We start from the raw sequence: 19588 nt of genomic DNA on the forward strand, positions 1-19588 counted from the left end.
CATGCAACCTTCTCCATAACGCGTGGGTGAAGGCAGAGAGGGAGATGAGAGGAGAGGAAAGGTGGGAACTGCAACTTCCCAACCGGGAATGAAGGCGCAAGAATGCCCTGTGAGACGCTTTGGAGGCTCCGCTACACAAGAAGTAATTAACTGTGAGGAAATCTGAAGAAGAATCGGATCTTGGTGCTCAGAGTCATCTTCTTGGCTGAGGAAGAAAAAGTTTGTCTCAGAAGGAGTCTTCATTATCCAGCAGAGATGAGACTGACCTTCTCCACAAGTTGGATATTCCGAGGCTGGATAACGTGTGTACTCGTCACCTTTTACGCACAGGTAAAAACACACGTCTGCTACTAAAAAGTTCTTTGAGGGAGTGTGCTTGGCATGGAAAAGAGTTGATGATTACTTTATGGTGTGCTGTCTCCTTTACACTACTTTTCAGAGGCTGTCAAATCTTATTCGAATGAGTGGCAATGCAAAATACTGTGAGTCATGATGATTTTTTCTTCAGTAGATGGACAAGACGTGTAACAGTAAACCATGTATCAACACGTCAGATAATTTGGATGAACTGGTGAGAGGGGGTTGGGGATGAGGGGAAGGTTGAGTTTTTAAGCCGGGACACTGACTGGAAACAGTTGTGTTTGGGTCGAGTCCACCTCCCCAGTTCTCACCGCAAAAACGCCGCTGGCAGCTGGATGCTCCCCTCCCTCCACCAAACATTCTCTGCAGGTCCAGAGGGGACCGGCGCGGGCCAAGTGGCTCATCGGGAACCCCGTAAGCTCCGCCAGAGGAGAGGTTCTCAAAATGAGGCACAGGGACGAATAACTGTGCTACAGGGATCCCAGGAAAAAAGCCACTGTTTTTTTTTATTTTTTATTGTTGTCTACAATTTACAAGAAACAAGCTACAAGAATGTGTTTGTTTTTATGTTTCGCTGTCACCATCACATATAGCGTCAATTTTATAGGAAAAAAGTGAATGGCCAATGACATGATGTTGTCCATGTTGTTGTTTAGTCCAAGCAGCTAATTCTGTCCAGGTGGAGCAGTTTATAAGATGTGGTTGTGGTGGTGGGACTGCTGGGCACCAGTGATCTATCACTGCCTGTTTGTCTGTATTACTGTAAGCCAGCATCGTTATGACTTTGACTGGAACAGGCGCACTTTCTTCCCTGTTTTTCTTCTCTGCTTCCCCAAAATGTGTTGCAAGAGATGATGACTGTGGGGGGTGTGTGTGTGCGTGTGTGTGTGTTGGGGGGGGGTTCTTGCTTCTTGTCCAAGCTGAGAAGTAATGTCAACCAAGTTCTTCAAGCAGTGGTAAGCAAATAGAGAAATGATGCCTGGAAAACAAGTCAGTGTACGGAAAGAAGGAATATATTTTTCATCTAGGCTACATTTTAAGGTGATACTTCAAACCTTTGGCTTTGGTTAGGTGTCACCATTACTTACTCACATTATCCCCAATGAATTCCCCTAATTTTCTTGGTTTTCAACCACTTCATCCAATCCATTCCAAACGGTCTGTATGATTGAGCCATACAAAATTACTTCAAGATGTTCAGAGCTTAAAAGTCGGTATATCTTGAATAGCTATGTTTTGGTGGATTAATTTCCTTGCCTACCCACTTGGCTTCTGTACTTTTTATTAGCTAGCTTCACTACCCTTCCATGCATACATCCATTCATTAACCTCTCTTTCATCCACCATCAACAATCTCTCTCCACCTCTTTTCCTAATATTCAACTTAAAGCCTTCTTCACCTTAAGCATCATTTTCTTCTTCCTGTGTTTTCTCTCTAACCTCCCTTAAATCCATCAATCCATCCATTTACACATGCACCATCACATTAATAGTAAGTGTTTTGCCTACCCTGGCTTGAGCAATAACACTACATTGCCTCAGGCCTGCAGATCCAAACTTGATTTAACTATTCAGACAACAGACATTCAACTGATTGGCAAAGCACGCAGCCTTATAATGACAATAGAGCTTTGTGTGGAGAGAGGAATTATAATGGTCTTTAGTGTGTAACACACCCGGATTAAGCTCTGTCAAGTTCCCTTAAAACAATTAGTGCAGATTATAGTCGTCAAGGGACTTGTTTACAGCTTTTTGCAGTATCCCTTCTTCCCTGCTAAGCATAATCCTTCTGCTGAGTTCCTTTAAAATGTGATTATATATTTTTCTATTCAACCATGGTGGCTTTAACTCATCCTGCTAATTTTTGAGACCTTTTTTATTCTAAAAGAGCCACTGCCAGTCACTTGATACCCATTTTTGTTTTCTGGGTAGCAAGAGAAACAGAGCTAGTTTATAAAAAAGAGGTGCCACCAAATACGAACTGTTCATTATTATGCTTATTATTATTATTATTAGGGTAATAATCCATACAGTCTTTTAGAGGCTCATATGTTTTAAAAGTTTGAAAGTATTTACCAGTAAAGTATAAGATTTTCACACAAATTAAAATCACAACTTGTGCAAGTGGAACTTCAAAATGGTTTATTTTATAGCCTTTCAAGAATTAACCTCAAGTGGGAACATTATACAATGATTCAATTGTTGTGCAATCTGCTTTTACAGCACCTTATCATGGATCACTGAAACCCCTAGAGGCCTAGAAGTCACACTTTGCTTCTTTAGGCCCGTTGCCAGTGGGTGCTGCGGCCGTTATGCAAATTCTCTCATACTCTGACAGCAAATGGAATGCATTTTGTGTTGTACACCTGTTTGATAGGATCGCACGACTGGTGATAGATTTTGAAAGATAAACAAAACACCCAGGAAGAGATGATGATGAAAAAGGGCAGTTCCTGAACAGCAGGAGCAGTTAATGCCCCTTTTGTTTTTTTTCTCCCTTCAAAGTTCAAAGCTGACCACTCTATCCATCCATTTGACTATTTCCCCCTCCTCTCCCTCTCCTTTTTACTCCAGTTTGACACACATATTCACACATAACTGTATACGTGTGTACATATAGGGCCGATAAAGTTAGCTTTGAGGTTGGATGTTCTATCTTGACCGATGTAATAACCTATAATCATATGGGGTGGATCAGCTCTTTTCCTCTTACATATATATTTAGTGTGTCAAAACATACTGCCTCACATAACTGAGACCCAATGTTTAGATGTGGCGGTAACAAAAACATAGTTCCCAGCATTCTTCTGGCTTCCTGTGCACTCTGGCTCAGTTGTGCGGATTAACCACCACTGTGTGTCTCCATCTATCTATCTATCTATCTATCTATCTATCTATCTATCTATCTATCTATCTATCTATCTATCTATCTATCTATCTATCTATCTATCTATCTATCTATCTATTTATCTAACTATCTATCTATCTATCCATCCATCCATCCACATGAACCTCTTAGCATGGGAACATTTCTTACTTCTGTCACTTCTGTCTGCTGCTGCACATGGTCCTCATTAGTGCTGCGGTCCGAGCTATGAGAGCTGTGCATCATTATTCCTCTGGTTAGATTATAAAACAAAGACTTGCTGATGTGCGCGAGGCTGAGCGGAGATAATTAAACGCTTGCCAGTGCTCATGTTGTGCTGTTTTTTGCCTGAGGCCGGGCAGACACACAGTGAGACTGAACAGATTTTAATGTGGAGGTGTGAGAACGAGGGGGAAAGAAATAACAAGGGAGACCCAATGTTAGATTTAGAACCCAATTCTTTTTAATTTAAACTGATATAGATGTATGATCTTTAAATGTTCCACAATAATTGAGGGCTTCCTCCAGAATTTTATTGTTGTTAGAATCAATATAAACTACAGGAAATTTAAAATGTCAACTAAAGGAAAGTTGCCAGCTCTGTACAATTAAGTGATTCTCTCCTTTTAGTTTTAGTGGAAACTCCAGGATACATCCTAAATGAAGAAATAATTACCAAAGGATATTTTCAGCAGGGCATAATAATGCATGATGTCCAAAGTAACATTTAATTGCAGGATATGAAAGCTGTTTTTTGCCACTGTTCTCAGTAAGAGTGCTCAATCAAGACCAGCTAATAGAAGTGCAACACTGTGTATCTTTATAAAGCAGTTGTGAGTTACAGACACACAGATGCACCATGGGAAAGAAAAGAGATTTGATTTGTGGAGAGCAGGAGGATGGATATGTCACATTTCACTTCACTGGACCTCTGCAGTACCAGTGTTTCTTCACTGTACAGATCACAGTATGAACGACTGAAACAGTATATCATTTCATGGGAAAAGGAAGCTTTCAGAAAGGGCTGAATGTGAAAAAAAGAAGGAGGTAGGCCTCAGGTCAGAGTGCAGTCTGGCCTATAGGTTGTATTTTTCTACATTTATATAGACACTGTGGTTTTGGCGTAGTTTCTGTCATAACAGCCAGATTCTCTAATTCAGCATTGTGGCGAGGATTTCACCAGCCCGTAATTTAGGGTGGCTGGTGGGTGTGTACAGTATGCACTGTAAGAGTGTGTGAGCCTGCTTGGCTTACCTTTGTGGACTTTTTTGCTAGAGTTTTGAGATGTTTCACTGCAACAGGGTATACGCTATAGCTCTGTTGAATGACAGCAGGAGATTCAGTATCATAGCAAATATGCAAATCTATTCTCATCATTTACATAATGGGCAAGTTGACCAATTATGGTAATTATATCAGAATCAGGTTTATTGCCAAGGAATTTGCTTTGGTGTTTTCATGCATAACAATAAACATCGTAAGTACAAAAAATATAAAGAAAGATAAAGCAAGTACTGCACATTTAAATAGCCCACTAGTGAGGACTAGGAGAGTATAGCTGCAGCCAAGTGTTTATTAATTCCAAGCGAACTGGAGTTGATTGCATTTAATTCCAGTTGGTTCTCCTTATGTAATTGGGTACTATTGGGGTTTGGTTTGCTGGTTTGGAGGCTGTACAGTGCTGTGGTCAGGTGCTTCTGAGAGTGTGGAAAGAATTCCTGGCCATGTCTTGGAAATGTTAAAACCATCCTCTTCCTCTCATTACTCACCGCCATCTCAAAATATCACGTGTGGATTTGAAAGATGAACCAAAGAAGGAGCCATCTCTCTCCTTTAGTTGCAAAGCGTGGCATCCATTGAGGACAACTGTGAAGCAGTGATGGAAAATTTATGTTTTTGATCAATCAAATCACTATATAATATGGTAATCTTTATGAGATCATGCTTCTCATGGAAATTGTTAATTGTTCTTTCTTTAAATATATGCTGTAAAAGTGTATATGACTGTTTTAGAACACGGAGAATAACAACAAAATAACAGAAAAGTAATTTTATGTCTTTTTTAGGATGCAGTCTCCAAATCTCTGCAGTGTGATGAAAAACATTACTTAAAAGGCTCCAGATGCTGCGAGAAGTGTGAACCAGGTAATAATGCACGCACACACCCACACACACACACACACAAACACACACACACGCACATCCTTGTTTTACTATATTTGACCCATCATTGACATAATAAGTGTCCTTAGCCATCACAACTGAATGCCCATACCGTAACCTGAATATAATTTAAAACTGAACCCAAAAACCAAGTCTTGCCCCTCAAACAAACATTTAAATTTGTAAAACAAGTCCATACACACACACAGAGGGAACAAAGGGAACAAAGTGAAAGATAAGGAACTAGTTTCAGCATAGTACGTATGTGGTTTAGTCAATGGAAGCAGCATTACATGAAAATAGATCTTCATTCACAAAGATTCTAAGTTTAAAAAAAAGGAAGGATCTTTAAAAACAGAACATTTGGCTAAAAATGGCTCTTCTCTCTCTCTCTCTCTCTCTCTCTCTCTCTCTCTCTCTCTCTCTCTCTCTCACACACACACGCACGCACCCACACATACACTCTCTCTCTCTCTCTCTCTCTCTCTCTCTCTCGCTCTCTCACACACACCCACACACACACACACGATTTACATTGATCCGCTAGTACCCTCTACTTAAAAATGGGATAAAGGCTGTAATTTGATCAATTTCCTTCTCCTCTTCCATTAAGTTTTTAGTGGTCACGTCATCGTTGAATTCATCTGTCTTTTTTCCTCCCCCCCCCCATTAGGCACCCGTGTGTTCTCTGACTGCAATGATTCCCACCAGACTAAATGTGTGAAATGTAGTCGTAGTGAATACCAGCCGGGCTGGACTGATGAGAAGCGCTGTCTCCAGCAGAAGTTCTGTGACCCAGGTCAGTACTAAAATCTTGAATACAAATGCATACAATTTATGTTATTTTACTAAAAAATTTATAATACTCTTTCCAAATATTTAGTTGACCCCTGTTTGCTTGCATTGGAGTACAAGAACCCAACCTTTTGATATAAAGATCCAGTAGGCTGTCACAACACTACACAACTATTGCCTCAGGTTGAACCACCTTTGAGAGTCTCAACAAAACTAAGCTGCCAAGGCATCTGTTGTAGTGCTGTTGTATTGATTTTAGAGTTGTCTTTTGATGCTTTGATCATCACAGAAAATGTTCCAGTGTACAATTATGATGAAGTGACCTCAAAATAGTATAAAAAGTATAGGTTGTTCTCGGGGAAAGTGTCTCAAAATGTGAAAATGAAATTGCATTAATTTGCATCATTATCAGAATTATCTCTGATTCTTTGTAACAAAACCAGTTCCAAACTGTACAAAAGCAGCAACACAGATTCAGCCTGTGGAGTGAGGTTTTAGATGCAACACACATTATTACCCCTGTCAAGGGGAACTTTGCGCTAAAACGTTCCCCTCTGACTTCCAGTTAAGGGTTTTATGGAGACGACTGAAAACTTTGTGTCAGAGGAGCTGTGTCGCTGCCGTCCCCACCTCCAGTGCTTTCCCATCAACTGTGAGTTCTGTGAGAAGATACCCACCTGCAAAGCTGGACTTGGACTCAAGGTGGATCTTGGTGAGACACGAACACAAAACACACTTCATTCATATCCAGCACCTAGAGATATACTATACGATATATGTTTTTCATTTCAGCATCTACTAATGGAAGGAAGATCTGTGTTCCATGTAAGAAAGGTTTCTACTCTGCTGACAATGATAGCGAACAATGCAAACAATGGACTAAGTAAGTGTATGCACACACAAACACAAGCGCAGACACACACAGACACACACACACAATTTTTAGCCTGGAATGTTTTTAAGGGAAAATGCATCTGGGTATCTACTCAACACCAGCCAGCTGCTATGACTAATCTGCTCACCGCTTCCTCTGGAACCCTGGACCAGACACCAGCTTCCACTGCTGGCCGGATCTGTGATGATGATGAAGATGAAGATGATGTTTATGATGGAGTGAGAGAAGGAAAAGGAGAATATATTTTTATTTCATCTCTCTCTCCCACTCCCTCTCTCTCTCCATCATCATGGTGGCACACTGTATCGGAAAAAGAAATGTCCGCATGTAGGTGTTCCTCCTTACTCAGTGTTTTTGTGTTTTCATCTTCTCTCCCAGTTGTAAGGCCGAGGGCAGGAGGGAGACACGTCCAGGCAGTGCTCAGGCCGATGCAGAGTGTGGACCACCTGTTTCAGGTAAGACAAGGACACATTCAATGCACACTGTCTAAATACAAATACAATTTAATGCATATTTAGCATCTACTCAAATGAAAGTAATAAAAGAGATTAGGCCTGCTACTTAAAGTGTAAAAATGGACAGAAATGGAGAAAAAAAAGATAAAATCTCATGTCTGATTTATTGTATAGCAGACATCTTGACTGACTGTACATGTAGAGTACAAAAGCGAACTCTGAACTTATCTTTCTTGCATGTGCAGCTCCCTCCTGGGTCGTAGTTTCAGTTCTGTCAGTCATCACTGTTCTGTGTCTCCTCATCCTGCTCCTCTTCTGCTACAAAGACAAACTGAAGTTACTCTCTGGTAAGTTACAGAGCTTGTACTAATCTTGAAGTTCTCCTTCAGATAGATGTTTTATTATTGTTCGATTCAATGATAAAACATTTATTTAGAGGAGAGTTTATGAGAGTTTATTTTAAACTAAACATTCGTTCAAAACAGACATGTATGCATGAACATTACACAATATGAACTATTGATGTAATAGTTTAAACTGGTCCTCAAATTATTATTGAGCATGTTCAACAGGGGCTTTGCCAAACATCTGCACCAGAAATCATTAAGATTCCTTCATTCAGTATTAAAGTACAATATGTTGTTTCTTTGTCTAGTAAATCTGCGATCCTGTGTTCAGAATCTGAAGAGGACGAGGATACAGCAGGTAGAGTGGCATTTCAGTTGGAAAGTAATGGAAACATATAGAAACCAAGTTTGATTTAATTTAATATTTGATCAAATGAATCAATGCAGAACTTAAGTGTCTTACTGCGTATAAAGGATTTGGGAAATCATATCTTTTTTTTTTACAATGCTTCTTTATTTGTTTCACTTCTTATAGGAGACCCTGGCCCCTCTTTACCATAGTGGGGGTCCCAAGTGTACACCATGTGAGACGACCAAACTCATCTGCCCAGCACCAAACAACCCCACAGATGAGTCCCCATGCACGATCCCCACTTCTGTTCCTGATGTCAAGGTCTCACTGCCATTCACAGGGGAAGTGAGAGAGAAAGAAGGAACCAACAGGAAGACACTGACGGAGGATCAGAGTGAGGGGTCTGGAGAACCAGAGGAGGTCTCAGAAGAGGAGGAGGTTGTGAGTGTGTCTCCACTTTTGGCAGGTTCTTGTATGTGTGTCATTCCCGTTCATGAGCCTCTGGAAGTAGGGGAGAATGAGGACTGTAGCCAGGCTGTCAGCCCTGGGACTCCTGGAACCTGCTCGTGTGGAGGGCTAGATGGAGAGAGGGATGGAGATGAGAGTGGGAGAGAAGAGAAGAGTGAGAGCGTAAGGGCAATCAATGGTGGAGAAAAGGCTGAAGGCACTCATGAAAAGATGGTTTTGTGCAAGAGTGAAACAGGTGCTGCATCTCTTGTGTCTCATTCTCCTCCACTCCTCCAAACCTCCTCTGTAGTCCCTCCATCCAGTCCACTTCCTGAACTCTGCCTGCCATTGTCTCAGGCTGTGGTGTCATCAGAGTTCAAACCTTACCTGACCGACAGGTCACTAGTAAAACAGGAGGAATTATACAGACTGGCAAGCATGGACCCCACCTCAACAGAGAATAGTACAACCTCTGTTATGACCTCTGTCATTCCCTTGATGACTCCCTCATCTGTTGGAGATCTCTACCTGGACAAGTCCCCTGTGGCTTCTAGCCAGGAGCAAAGCCAGGGACTTTCCTGGGAGGACAGTAGTGGAAACAAGTTCTCCTCTGGGGAGACAGAACTGGAGTGCTCACCTGAGAGCCTCCACAGTCAACTGGCTGAACCAACTCTTACCTCAGGTAGGTAAAAATACAAAACTGCAGAATTTAAATCAGCAGAAATGGAATCCCATTACTGCCAGACAAAGAAATATCTAAATGAACATTAGGGATAATAAAGATAAAAATACTCAACTTCCATATTGGTAAGACAAAATGAGACTTTCTAATTCAACATTATGATTTTCATTAAAAACATAGTGCAGTTTTTAGAGATTAGAATTTTTATTTTTATAACATGATATCATATATAACTTAAATTTCAACTTTTAATATATTTTTCCATGGCAGAAATGGGCTTCCATATACATGTAGCTGTGTGTAGATTCCCAGAAAGTCAGGCAGTTTTTTGTTTGACTTGGGGCAAAAGAAAGATGCTACAGCCACTCAACAATGTCAATGAAAACTCTATGCACAGTGGCTGTGCACTATTTGGATAATGTCTCATTACAAAGACTGTGTGTCCACAGTTGTGTTTGCCAGGTGGATTCTGTGTTCTTGTTTGTGTGGGCAGTCACCACTGTATTGCCACAGGGTCATACCCATACATGATTTGATATACTACATAACAGTGTTCCCTTTCCGCAGAGGAGGTGGGACCAGCCACCAAGAATAACAGAATAAAATATATGTTGGTTTTAATGGAAAGTTTTACCGTCACATGGTTGAACTTGTATTGTTCTCACAGAGTCCTTTAGATGCTGCCAAGGCAAAAAATATCCGGGAAACATATTTATGTATTGTGCCTCAGCCACCGAGTGGTTATGGCTCGTTATAAAAGCAGTATTATCAGAACAGTCTGATCGGGACAGTGGTTAGCTCAAACTGGGGTATCATTAGGTGAACATGCTGAACACAACTTATAACAGGGGATTGGTTTCAGCAGAAGAATGAGAAGTTTGTGTGTTTCCAAGAAATATGTTTTATTAAAGCCAGTATTGATAGTCGAACCCTGAATTTTGGGAGACCACACAGGAAGCAGAAATAATATATGTGCGTGCCTGATGAGCAAGTGAACCACCAGAACCGCACATACTAACATACAGTGTTAAGTGTGTGTGAGTGTGCATCAGTGTGAACTATGCCATCTACAAAGCTCCTGTTTACCCAGAGTTCCATAGGGTTGCGCAAAGTGACCGCAGCTTTAATTGAAGCAAGATGTGTGCAGCTTGAGTAATACTTTTATAAGCCTGCCCACCCAACAAAAACACACTTACACACACACATACACACACACACACACACAAACTTGTGAAGACTTTTTTGGACCCTCACTGACGACTGGGTACTTTAATTACATGTTTGCTGGCTTTAAATGATCACCATTTCCCATCATGCAGTAATGGCAGCTGATTAAATGGGCTTCCCGCTCATGCCATTTAAAGGTTAAGTAAGGGTCAGAGGTTTCACCTGCCCGTCTAAAACATGGACACACACAGAAGCTGCGCATTATACAACGTCATCCTGGTGGCTCCACCAGTTTAATTTTTAGAAGTTAACTGCCTTTGTTCAAGGGCAAATTAACTGTGCAAATTTATGCTGTAGATCAAAAGTAAACTGGCAGATGAGCAGGGAAAATGGGCAAGATTTTGAAGACAACTGTTCTCTCGGAGATTGAACAGGAGAGGGGTTATACTAAGGTTCAATTTGATCCCTGTCTGAAAAACTGTATTGCTAGAATTCTTGGTTATCCAGAAAAATCAGCTTGGTATTAAGAAAGGATAAACAGAAGGACCCAAGCAAATTCCATAGAGCTTTGTTTTCAAAGTTGTGGTGGAATGACATAGTTTTAAGCTAGACCTCTCAGACTGGTATTCCGGGAAAGGCTCTCAGATGGGGAACACAGAGACACACTCTCTGTGAGTGTGTGATTGTGTTTGTCTGTCTTTGCAACTTTATAGAGCTTTGTGTGCTTTTAAGTACATGTGTATGTGTAGGTGCAAAAGTGTTTGCTAAACCTGTTTGCTTACATTACTGCAATTATGTGTGTATATGTGTGTGTGCACATATGTGTGAATAAATGAGACTGAGCTGTGAGTCATGGAGGGTCGGCTTGTTCTGTTGGCTGGAAAGTCAGACAGGCGGCTGGATAAAATAGGAACCAGAGGCTTAATGTGGTGAAAGATGGCTTACAAAACAAAAAGGCACAGTTTATTTCGTAATTCACCTGGTTGGCTCCAATCCACATGTGAACAGTACATGGACGTCAGTACAACAGTACAAGTTTGTACAAATGATTTTGAGGCAGGAATCACATTGTAAAGACAAGGTGACACAACAGTTACAGTTATTTTTTGGAAAAACATTGCACAGAGAAAAGGTTAGAAAGAGTTGAACAGCCCTTTTTTTTATTTTATTCAGCCATGTCCGTAAAACCATAAACCCTTGATAAATGGCTTGTTTTCAGTGGTCTTGAGTTTCTCACACAAAAAGTGCTGGACACTCTGAAACAAATATGGCAAAAAGGATATGATATGGCATTCTATGTAGCTGTGGCCTGTCTGTGGTTATTCTGCATGGTCATTACACCCACTGTCCATTTGTCATCCGAGGTTAGCAAAAGATTTAGTCCCTTCTTCACATATGTCATGAATAGGGGAAGCTCTGTCTAACTGTGTGTAAAAGTGGAATCGGAAGGCAGTGTCTTACACAACCATACCATATATATTCATATTTCTACACATTTCCCGATTAGAGACCATCTTTTGATCTGAGCACACCCGTCAGCATGTTGACATTCCAACACATGAGTACTCAGTTGTCATTATTACATTATCAAGATGAGCACTCAGTACTCCACTCCCACCTTTCTTTGAACTCAGCCTTCATTTTGATCTCAGCTGCACACCTGTAAAGTTTTGTGACTGTATCTTGCACAGTTGTGATGCTATTAATGTAAAAATCTGTCTACTGACATATAAACACCTGTCAAAGTACTCAAAACAACCTCTTGGTAGTTCCTGCTACAGTAGGTGTTGCCGGGACTACATTTTACCTTGATGAAACACACAAGGTGAAAACACTGCCACTGTATTTGCCATTTTCTATATAAGCGAGGGAAAGGTTGAACATATACCTGCAAAACAAGGTTTTTTGTCACTTTGAAGCAAAAAGTGTAGGTACTTTAAGAAAAAATGAAGCTGTCAGACAAATACCCCTAAATAGCTCCATTTCTCCCCCTTTTATCACATCTAATGTGTCTTGTGTTTCTGTGTTTTCAGCTCCTCAAAATCTCCCTTTTTTCTCCCTTCCACATTTGTCTGTTCAGGTCAGGTGTCGGGGAACCACAACACGACCTTCATCTCCAGCGGTCAGGTGATGAACTTCAGCGGTGACGTCATTGTTGTCTATGTCAGCCAGACGTCTGTTGGCAGCGATGGGGCAGGGCAGGACGATGCCTTTGGAAGCCCCGTCCAGGAAGAGGCCAATGAGACAGCTCCATTTTTCCAGAGGAGCCTGAGGTCACAAGGGGATTCCGTTTCCCACATCACATTGCAAGACGAGACACTGCCAGTCCAAGAAGTGATGGAGGAGCGGCCACTGGGAAAGTGATAACTCAATAACTATCAGATGGACAGTGCGGAAATGATCTCTGGACACTCCTGTTGGTTACATCGACTTATACTACATTACCATTTGTCCAACCAGACAAGCTTTTAATATAAGAGTTAGGAAAAAAAGTCTTTCAATTAAAATGAAGCTGATCAGTCAGTTGACTGAGGAAGCAACTTTTAGCAATGTGAAGCTATCAGTCTGTGCCCATCTCATTTCTTTGGAAAGCAATCTAGAAAAACTCATCCCATTTCATACATTAGTCACTGAATGTTGCCTCAGGCATCTTTAATGTGCCTTTTTTCAGTTTACAATGGAACGCTGAAGGCTTTTTCGAATGGAAACTCCCTTCATTCCAGACAGTGATGGGGAATTTTGTTGGGAATTGGATGTGGAACTAGAGTTCAGACTGGAAGAACGTCATGTTTTTATGGTTGTATGGAAATTGCACCTGGGTCTTGATACAAAGGAGTTTCTACATTTCCCATTCCCACCTTTCATTATTTGAATAGCCCAGGTTAAATTCTGTAGACTTCCAGGTTTTAACAATTCAAAATTTGACATTTGGATGATTTCAACAGTTTTCTTACATAACAAATTATCCACCATGTGGAAATAATTGTCTTTGCTCTCACAAAATCATGCCATGGAAGTAAATATTTTTATGGAAGAAAATTCAATCTACTCGGTACATTAAGATCTGGCAGAGTAGAATCAAACTTTGGAAAAGAGAAAAAAAAAGATGAATTTTAAGCATTTCACTTGCCTTTTTTCTGGTTTGCAGGGTCTAACAAAAGCTATTTTACGGTAAAGAGAAACATCCAGTTTTGGTACAATGCTTGTTTATCCTGTATGTAGACTTTTTTATTCTCTTCTTATTGCACCACAGGTGCGGTTTGTGTCTAAGAAAAAATGCTGTGCATTTGATAAGCTATTTTATTACCAGTTTGATTTGTTTCATTATGTTTTAATGTGCAAGCCTTAATGAAGAAAAGTAAAATGTCCGCTTGTTTATAATATTTTGTTTTAAATAATTTTTGAAAGTAATATTTCAGAAGATTCATTTGTGTGATCAATGTTTGTATATATTTCAAAAGAAAAAAAGCATGATGTATTTGTGAAATAAGAATGAATATTCCCTTTGTGCTTCCTCTCATTTGATTTGTGGTGTGGATGTGTGAAGTCAAGTGGAGCCTTTAACAGCTGGTTAAACGCACACATTCTAGGAAAGGGACTGTTCGATTTAATAGCTCGTCATATGTATGCAGCTTTACAATAATTATGTACATATCAATCAAACTTATTGAAATGAATGACTGAAAGGATATTTTGATTGAAATTAAATATGTTTTGCATCTAATCCTTTCAGGGATGGCTGCCATCCTGCCCTCTGTGGTTTCTCTCTGTCAACTTTCCTATTCTGGGATCACCAAATTACAATGAAAAAGTCATTTATCTTCTCAAGATGATCTGTAATTTTTGTGAAGCAATGCTAATTACACATGTGGCAAGGCCTCTTTGTCTTTGTCCCTGTGTTGACAGACAGACAGACAGGCAGCCTTTCATCAGGTCTGGGGATGGTGAGCAGCTGTGAGGAGAAACTAATCTAGAAGTCAGACCAGCTAGCGTCACAGAAAGACCACATGAGAAGAGCTGGCAGCACTCATTTAGACCTGGTTTGGGTCAGCAAGAGTATGTTTATATATATGTGTGTGTGTGTGTGTGTGTGTGTGTGTGTGTGTGTGTGTGAGTGTGTGCGTGTGCATTTTGTCTAAGCTTATTTTATGGTTGTTTGTGAAAACAGGAAGTTATGACTAGCTTTCACATGGTTTACATGAGATCTGGCTGGCCAGGCAACACAGAACCTGATTGTAGGTTTAAATGATTTCAGCTTTTTTTTTTTTCAGCTCTGCATGTGTGTGAAAACAGCCTCTCATTTGACTGAAAATATGTATGAAGTCATAAACCACTGTGTGTTGCTACAGTCCACCCCCCCACCCCCCCTCCCCAAGTGGTAACTGCATATTAGGACAAAAAAAAAAAAAAGACGACGCATCTCTATTAAAGAAAAGACAAGGCTCTGTTTTTTCATTTCATAAGCAGGTCCTAAATTTACTAAATATAGGAAACCATTCTTGAATGATGGTCCAGGTTCAGCTCTCATACTCTGGCCCTCTGTAGGATCAAGTAAAGTGACCATGTAGTTCAGTAATTAGGATAACAGCCTCAAACAAAGGTAGGTGATAAGTTAGACCTTCCTGTGGAAAGCACCAGGAACTCCATAGCGATGAAATGCTGAAATTACAGTCGCCTCACCTGTGGCTCTAGGTTTTGAATTTCAGGACCACTGTAGCCAAGACTGGTTACTTTTCACAAATGGTGATTTTTCATTTAGCAAACACAGTTTCTAGTTTCCTCACAGATCATGATTTTGCTTAGAAGACATGATGCGCTTCCTTTGAACATGATGAATTGCCTCAGATCAAACAATCAAAAAGTAGATTAGTTAATTTGACTAAGCAACATGTGAACCAACAGATACAAATTTAAAAAGCTGCTTTCAGGTTCATCAGTTACTCAGCACTGGGGTGAAAGTGTTTTTAATATTCATACATAACAATTTGTAATTTGTAATTCTTTTACATGTAATTAAGTATTTTACTATAATTGCATTGCTACTTTAACTCAAGTAAAACTTCAGAATACCGCTGACGGACACCATGGATACTTGAAAAAGTCATTTTTGGGAAGAAAACTGAGGAAAATATAAATGCCATCAGAGCAATCTGCTGTGTTTAGTCTGCTGAGTCAATCGTCAAACTCGGTTTTGTTGTAAATACAAAAAGTTCCCTGTTACTTAGACTTATTGAAACACTGCAGCACATGTCATGTGATTGCTTACCCTGAAACATTTTGCCATAATTGATTAGTACATGACACGCTATCAACAGAAGGGGGTTTATATCTAATGATGACTTCCCACTGCACTCTAAACCATTTAATGGGCAAATAAAGCTGTGATTCTTTCTCTCCCTCTCGCTCTCATTTTTGTCCTCAGTTTCATTTCTCTGGACTTGAGTCTTGCGACAGCATCAGAGTCTTGAAAGTTCAGGAGGGATATTGAAATTTTATATCAACAACTACAGAAATGCAAGCAATCAGGTAAGAAACTTCTCAAAGGATATCATCACCAGAAAAAAAGATGAGATAAAAGTAGAATTGTCTCTCTTAAAAAATGTTTTTTTTTTAGTAATGCATTGCTTAACGCAGTAATATGCAATGCAGTCATATATGTTATTTCAGGACCAGATACCAGATGTAAGCCAAATAGAATTCACAATTCGCAATTTCAGCTTGAGTATAAGATGGGTGGATATTGTTTTTTCAAGTCAGTTAAGACAGACACTGAAATGTCAAGTAAACATTGTAATACTGTAAGGTTAAACAAACATGGCACATAAACAAGGGTTTTTATTCTCTTCACTCCTTTTATAAAGTTCTGTTTCATTCTGGTGACAGTAAAAATGGACTGTCCACCCTCATGTTTAGTGTCAAGATCCACTTTAGTACTTTAGTACTGAATCATTTATACCTTCATATCTCGTTCCTCAGGTCTCTGTTTGTCCCGAACTGGTCTTCAGACATGTGTCTGGAGGGAAAGACGGCTATAGTAACTGGGGCTAACACTGGAATTGGAAAAGAGACAGCTAAAGACCTGGCCAGCAGAGGCAAGCAAACAGAGCAGCACATTCAAAGACAGAATAATGAGTACCATGATGACTTAAACTCTTAGTATTACTGAAATATTCTTTTTTGTGTGTGTGTGACTCAGAGTACCTGTGTGGAAAACATTTTAAGCCTAACAAGCTCATACAAGAATAACAAATATAAAGAGGTGGCTCAAGTATTAAACTGTTGAGTGTAATGAGATCAGTAATGGTATTAATAAAAGACAGCTAAAAACATATGAGAGCAGACAGTTGTGCCATATGGGCCGAGAGATAAACACTTAGACAAAGATAAATGTTTAAAAGTAAGCGCAGCATCGCCTTACCTTGATCAGATTTCAACGTGCATGTACATGCAAACACACTCATCACTGAGAGATATTAATCTCTGTAGGTGCGAGGGTGATTTTGGCGTGCAGAAGCATGGCAAGAGGAGAACAAGCTGCTCGTGACATCTTGAGGGAGGTGAAGGGAGCCAAGGTAGTCGCCAGGCAACTGGATCTGGCTGACACCAAATCAATCTGCTTGTTCGCTGAGAATATCTACAACAGTGGGTGACACACACACACACACACACACACACACACACACACACACACGTAAACTCCAGAATACAGTGTAAAATGTTTACTGTAATTGGACTGTGATGTGTGTAACAAATATTATGTTTTCCAGCTGAAAAGGCTCTTCACTACCTGATCAACAATGCAGGTGTGGCTATTTGCCCTTATGCTACGACAGTGGATGGATATGAGATGCAGTTTGGAGTCAATCACTTGGGTAGGAGATGAAAATATTGCTTGTCCTTGTATTAAGTTAAAGGCAGGGATGTCACAAGGAATTATGGGGGCCTCTTATTGAAAAATGTACTGAAATCTTTATATGCCCCTATCAGTGGTTCCTCACTACTTTTCACTCTGGAAATGAAGCTTTAACATGCATCAATAGAACAAATGATCCACCCGTTCATTTTGGTGTCTGTTCTCATCACAGTTGAGTCAATAAAGCCTTTGTGTACTTCTTTTAAAGTTGCTTATAAATCTATTTCTTCCCAGTCTTTATTTGTTTTACTTGTCTTTCGCTCTACTTCCACCCACTTTCTCCCTGTAGGTCATTTCTTCCTGACCTTCCTGCTTCTGGACTTGCTGAAGCACTCAGCCCCATCCCGGGTTATCAACCTGTCATCGGCAGCTCATGCTCTGGGCAAGATCCAGTTTGATGACCTGAGTGGTGAGAAAAACTATCACCCTGTCAGGGCCTACGCACAGAGCAAGCTGGCCAACGTCCTGTTCACCAGAGAGCTGGCCAAGAGGACTGAGGGTAGGGAATGTGTATGTGACAGAAAGAGAGGATTATGTATGTTTGTCTTTATGTCTGTTTCTGTGCCTCTCTGTCTCTTTCGCTGTGCATAAAAAATGGATCTGCATCTCTTGCCAGTGTGAGAGTCTCATGCTTCAACCACAATCGCTCTGGGCAAGAAACAGAGCATGGAGAAACATGTTTGTAGAAAACACAGTAATTTTGAAGAATTAATCATCACTTAACCTGCCACACTCTTTCAGTCTCATTACCAATCTAAAGAAATCTATAGAGATAAATAAATGATTAGAGTTATTGTATCATGGATTCTGGAATTGAGCTGATATATTTCACTGTACGTGCCTACATTGTGTAATTTGTGTTTGACTACTGTTATACTTTCTTTATTCCAGACTGACCAAAATAATGTAGTTGGACAGAAAAGCGTGTGTGTTTTGAGAAACTGGCATCAACATTAACCCATTTTAAAATGAGCCCTGTTCCTACATCCACCCCTTTCCCTCCAGTCCTAGGTGTGACAGCTTACGCGGTGGACCCTGGAGTGGTGAACACTGAAATAACCCGGCACATAAGGCGCCCTCTCGTGGATGTAGCCAACTTATTCAGCTCGCTGATGAGGACGCCAGCAGAAGGAGCCTACACCACTCTCTACTGCACCGTCACTCCTGAGCACCAGCTGCTCAATGGAGGATACTACAAGTCAGTTTGAAATGCTATTGAAGTCACAGCAATACGTAGATCAATTGAAACCATGCTACTTAACAAGCCGCCTGTGAAATAACAGATATTAGGCAGCATCATTTGACATTCACTGTCAAGGTAAATCCATGTAGACCATCATTCATCATTCATTTACCTCATTAATTCCATACCAATCACAATAGAAGAGGATTATATAAAGAGAAACAGGCTGTTTTAAAACTTGAAGAGAATTAAATGATAAATGCCAAAGGAGTTAATAACTCAGTTTTTCCTTTCCTGTCAGGGACTGCGCCAGTGCACAGAGCTGCAGGGCAGGTCAGGATGAAGGCACTGCCTTGAAGTTGTGGGCTGTGAGCTGCCACCTGCTGGGCATCCGCTGGAGATAAACTACCAGACATCTCCCCGCACACTATAAATCAATATTTATGAGCACAGCGATAACCTCAATACAACAAATATGGTGAAGCTTGATTTACTGAATGCTGAAAATGTGACGTGTGTGTGACAGGCAAAGTGTGTGTAAGTAGACAAGCAGGAAACCAGAATGGGCTAAACCTGCTCATTATAAAAGAGTTTGAGTGGTAAAACTCAAGGGTCATGAAGGCTGGCATGAAGAAGGGTTGGAGAAGAAAATGATCATAGCTACTGCTAATAAAAAAATATCACTGATGTTCCAAACTGCTTTTCTTTTCTTTCATTGATTCAAGTGCACAGGTAATTTGGGAAATTCTCATGACTGGGACAGGCACGGTTGTCAAATTTGTCTGGGGAGAACTGCAATTTTGCAATATTATCATTAGAAGCATGGTGATTATATTACAGCTTACTTAACCATTAGCCTACTACTGCTGCTGGTAATAGACCCTTCTTTTCCAGTAGCTAAAAGTTAAAGCATTTGTCTGTGGGCTCTGTTTTTATATTTGCACATTATATCTGACGCCCTGT

General features: G+C 40.3%; 2 protein-coding genes across 4 annotated transcripts; both read left to right on the forward strand.

Moving 5' to 3' along the window:
• The first annotated feature begins 14 nt into the window (after nucleotides 1–14).
• Nucleotides 15–14896, forward strand: tnfrsf11a (tumor necrosis factor receptor superfamily, member 11a, NFKB activator). 3 transcript variants are annotated; one of them, XM_056363719.1, is made up of 10 exons: nucleotides 15–330; nucleotides 5293–5371; nucleotides 6063–6188; nucleotides 6750–6896; nucleotides 6977–7067; nucleotides 7458–7534; nucleotides 7780–7881; nucleotides 8190–8239; nucleotides 8417–9362; nucleotides 12610–14896. In XM_056363719.1, the coding sequence occupies exons 1-10, from the start codon at nucleotides 256–258 to the stop codon at nucleotides 12891–12893; spliced, it is 1977 nt and encodes a 658-aa protein (XP_056219694.1). In that variant the 5' UTR covers nucleotides 15–255; the 3' UTR covers nucleotides 12894–14896. The 3 variants fall into 3 exon arrangements, with proteins under 3 accessions (XP_056219694.1, XP_056219696.1, XP_056219695.1); XM_056363721.1 differs by having other exon boundaries at nucleotides 12563–12775; XM_056363720.1 differs by lacking the exon at nucleotides 15–330 and adding an exon at nucleotides 427–482.
• A 1448-nt stretch (nucleotides 14897–16344) lies between these two features.
• Nucleotides 16345–19257, forward strand: si:dkey-73n8.3 (uncharacterized protein LOC100150965 homolog). The gene is made up of 6 exons (XM_056364928.1): nucleotides 16345–16621; nucleotides 17016–17171; nucleotides 17297–17401; nucleotides 17732–17941; nucleotides 18448–18640; nucleotides 18927–19257. The coding sequence occupies exons 1-6, from the start codon at nucleotides 16435–16437 to the stop codon at nucleotides 19027–19029; spliced, it is 954 nt and encodes a 317-aa protein (XP_056220903.1). The 5' UTR covers nucleotides 16345–16434; the 3' UTR covers nucleotides 19030–19257.
• Nucleotides 19258–19588: the final 331 nt, after the last annotated feature.

This window comes from Seriola aureovittata, chromosome 20, assembly GCF_021018895.1.
Source record: "Seriola aureovittata isolate HTS-2021-v1 ecotype China chromosome 20, ASM2101889v1, whole genome shotgun sequence".
NCBI classification, from domain to species: Eukaryota; Metazoa; Chordata; class Actinopteri; order Carangiformes; family Carangidae; genus Seriola; species Seriola aureovittata.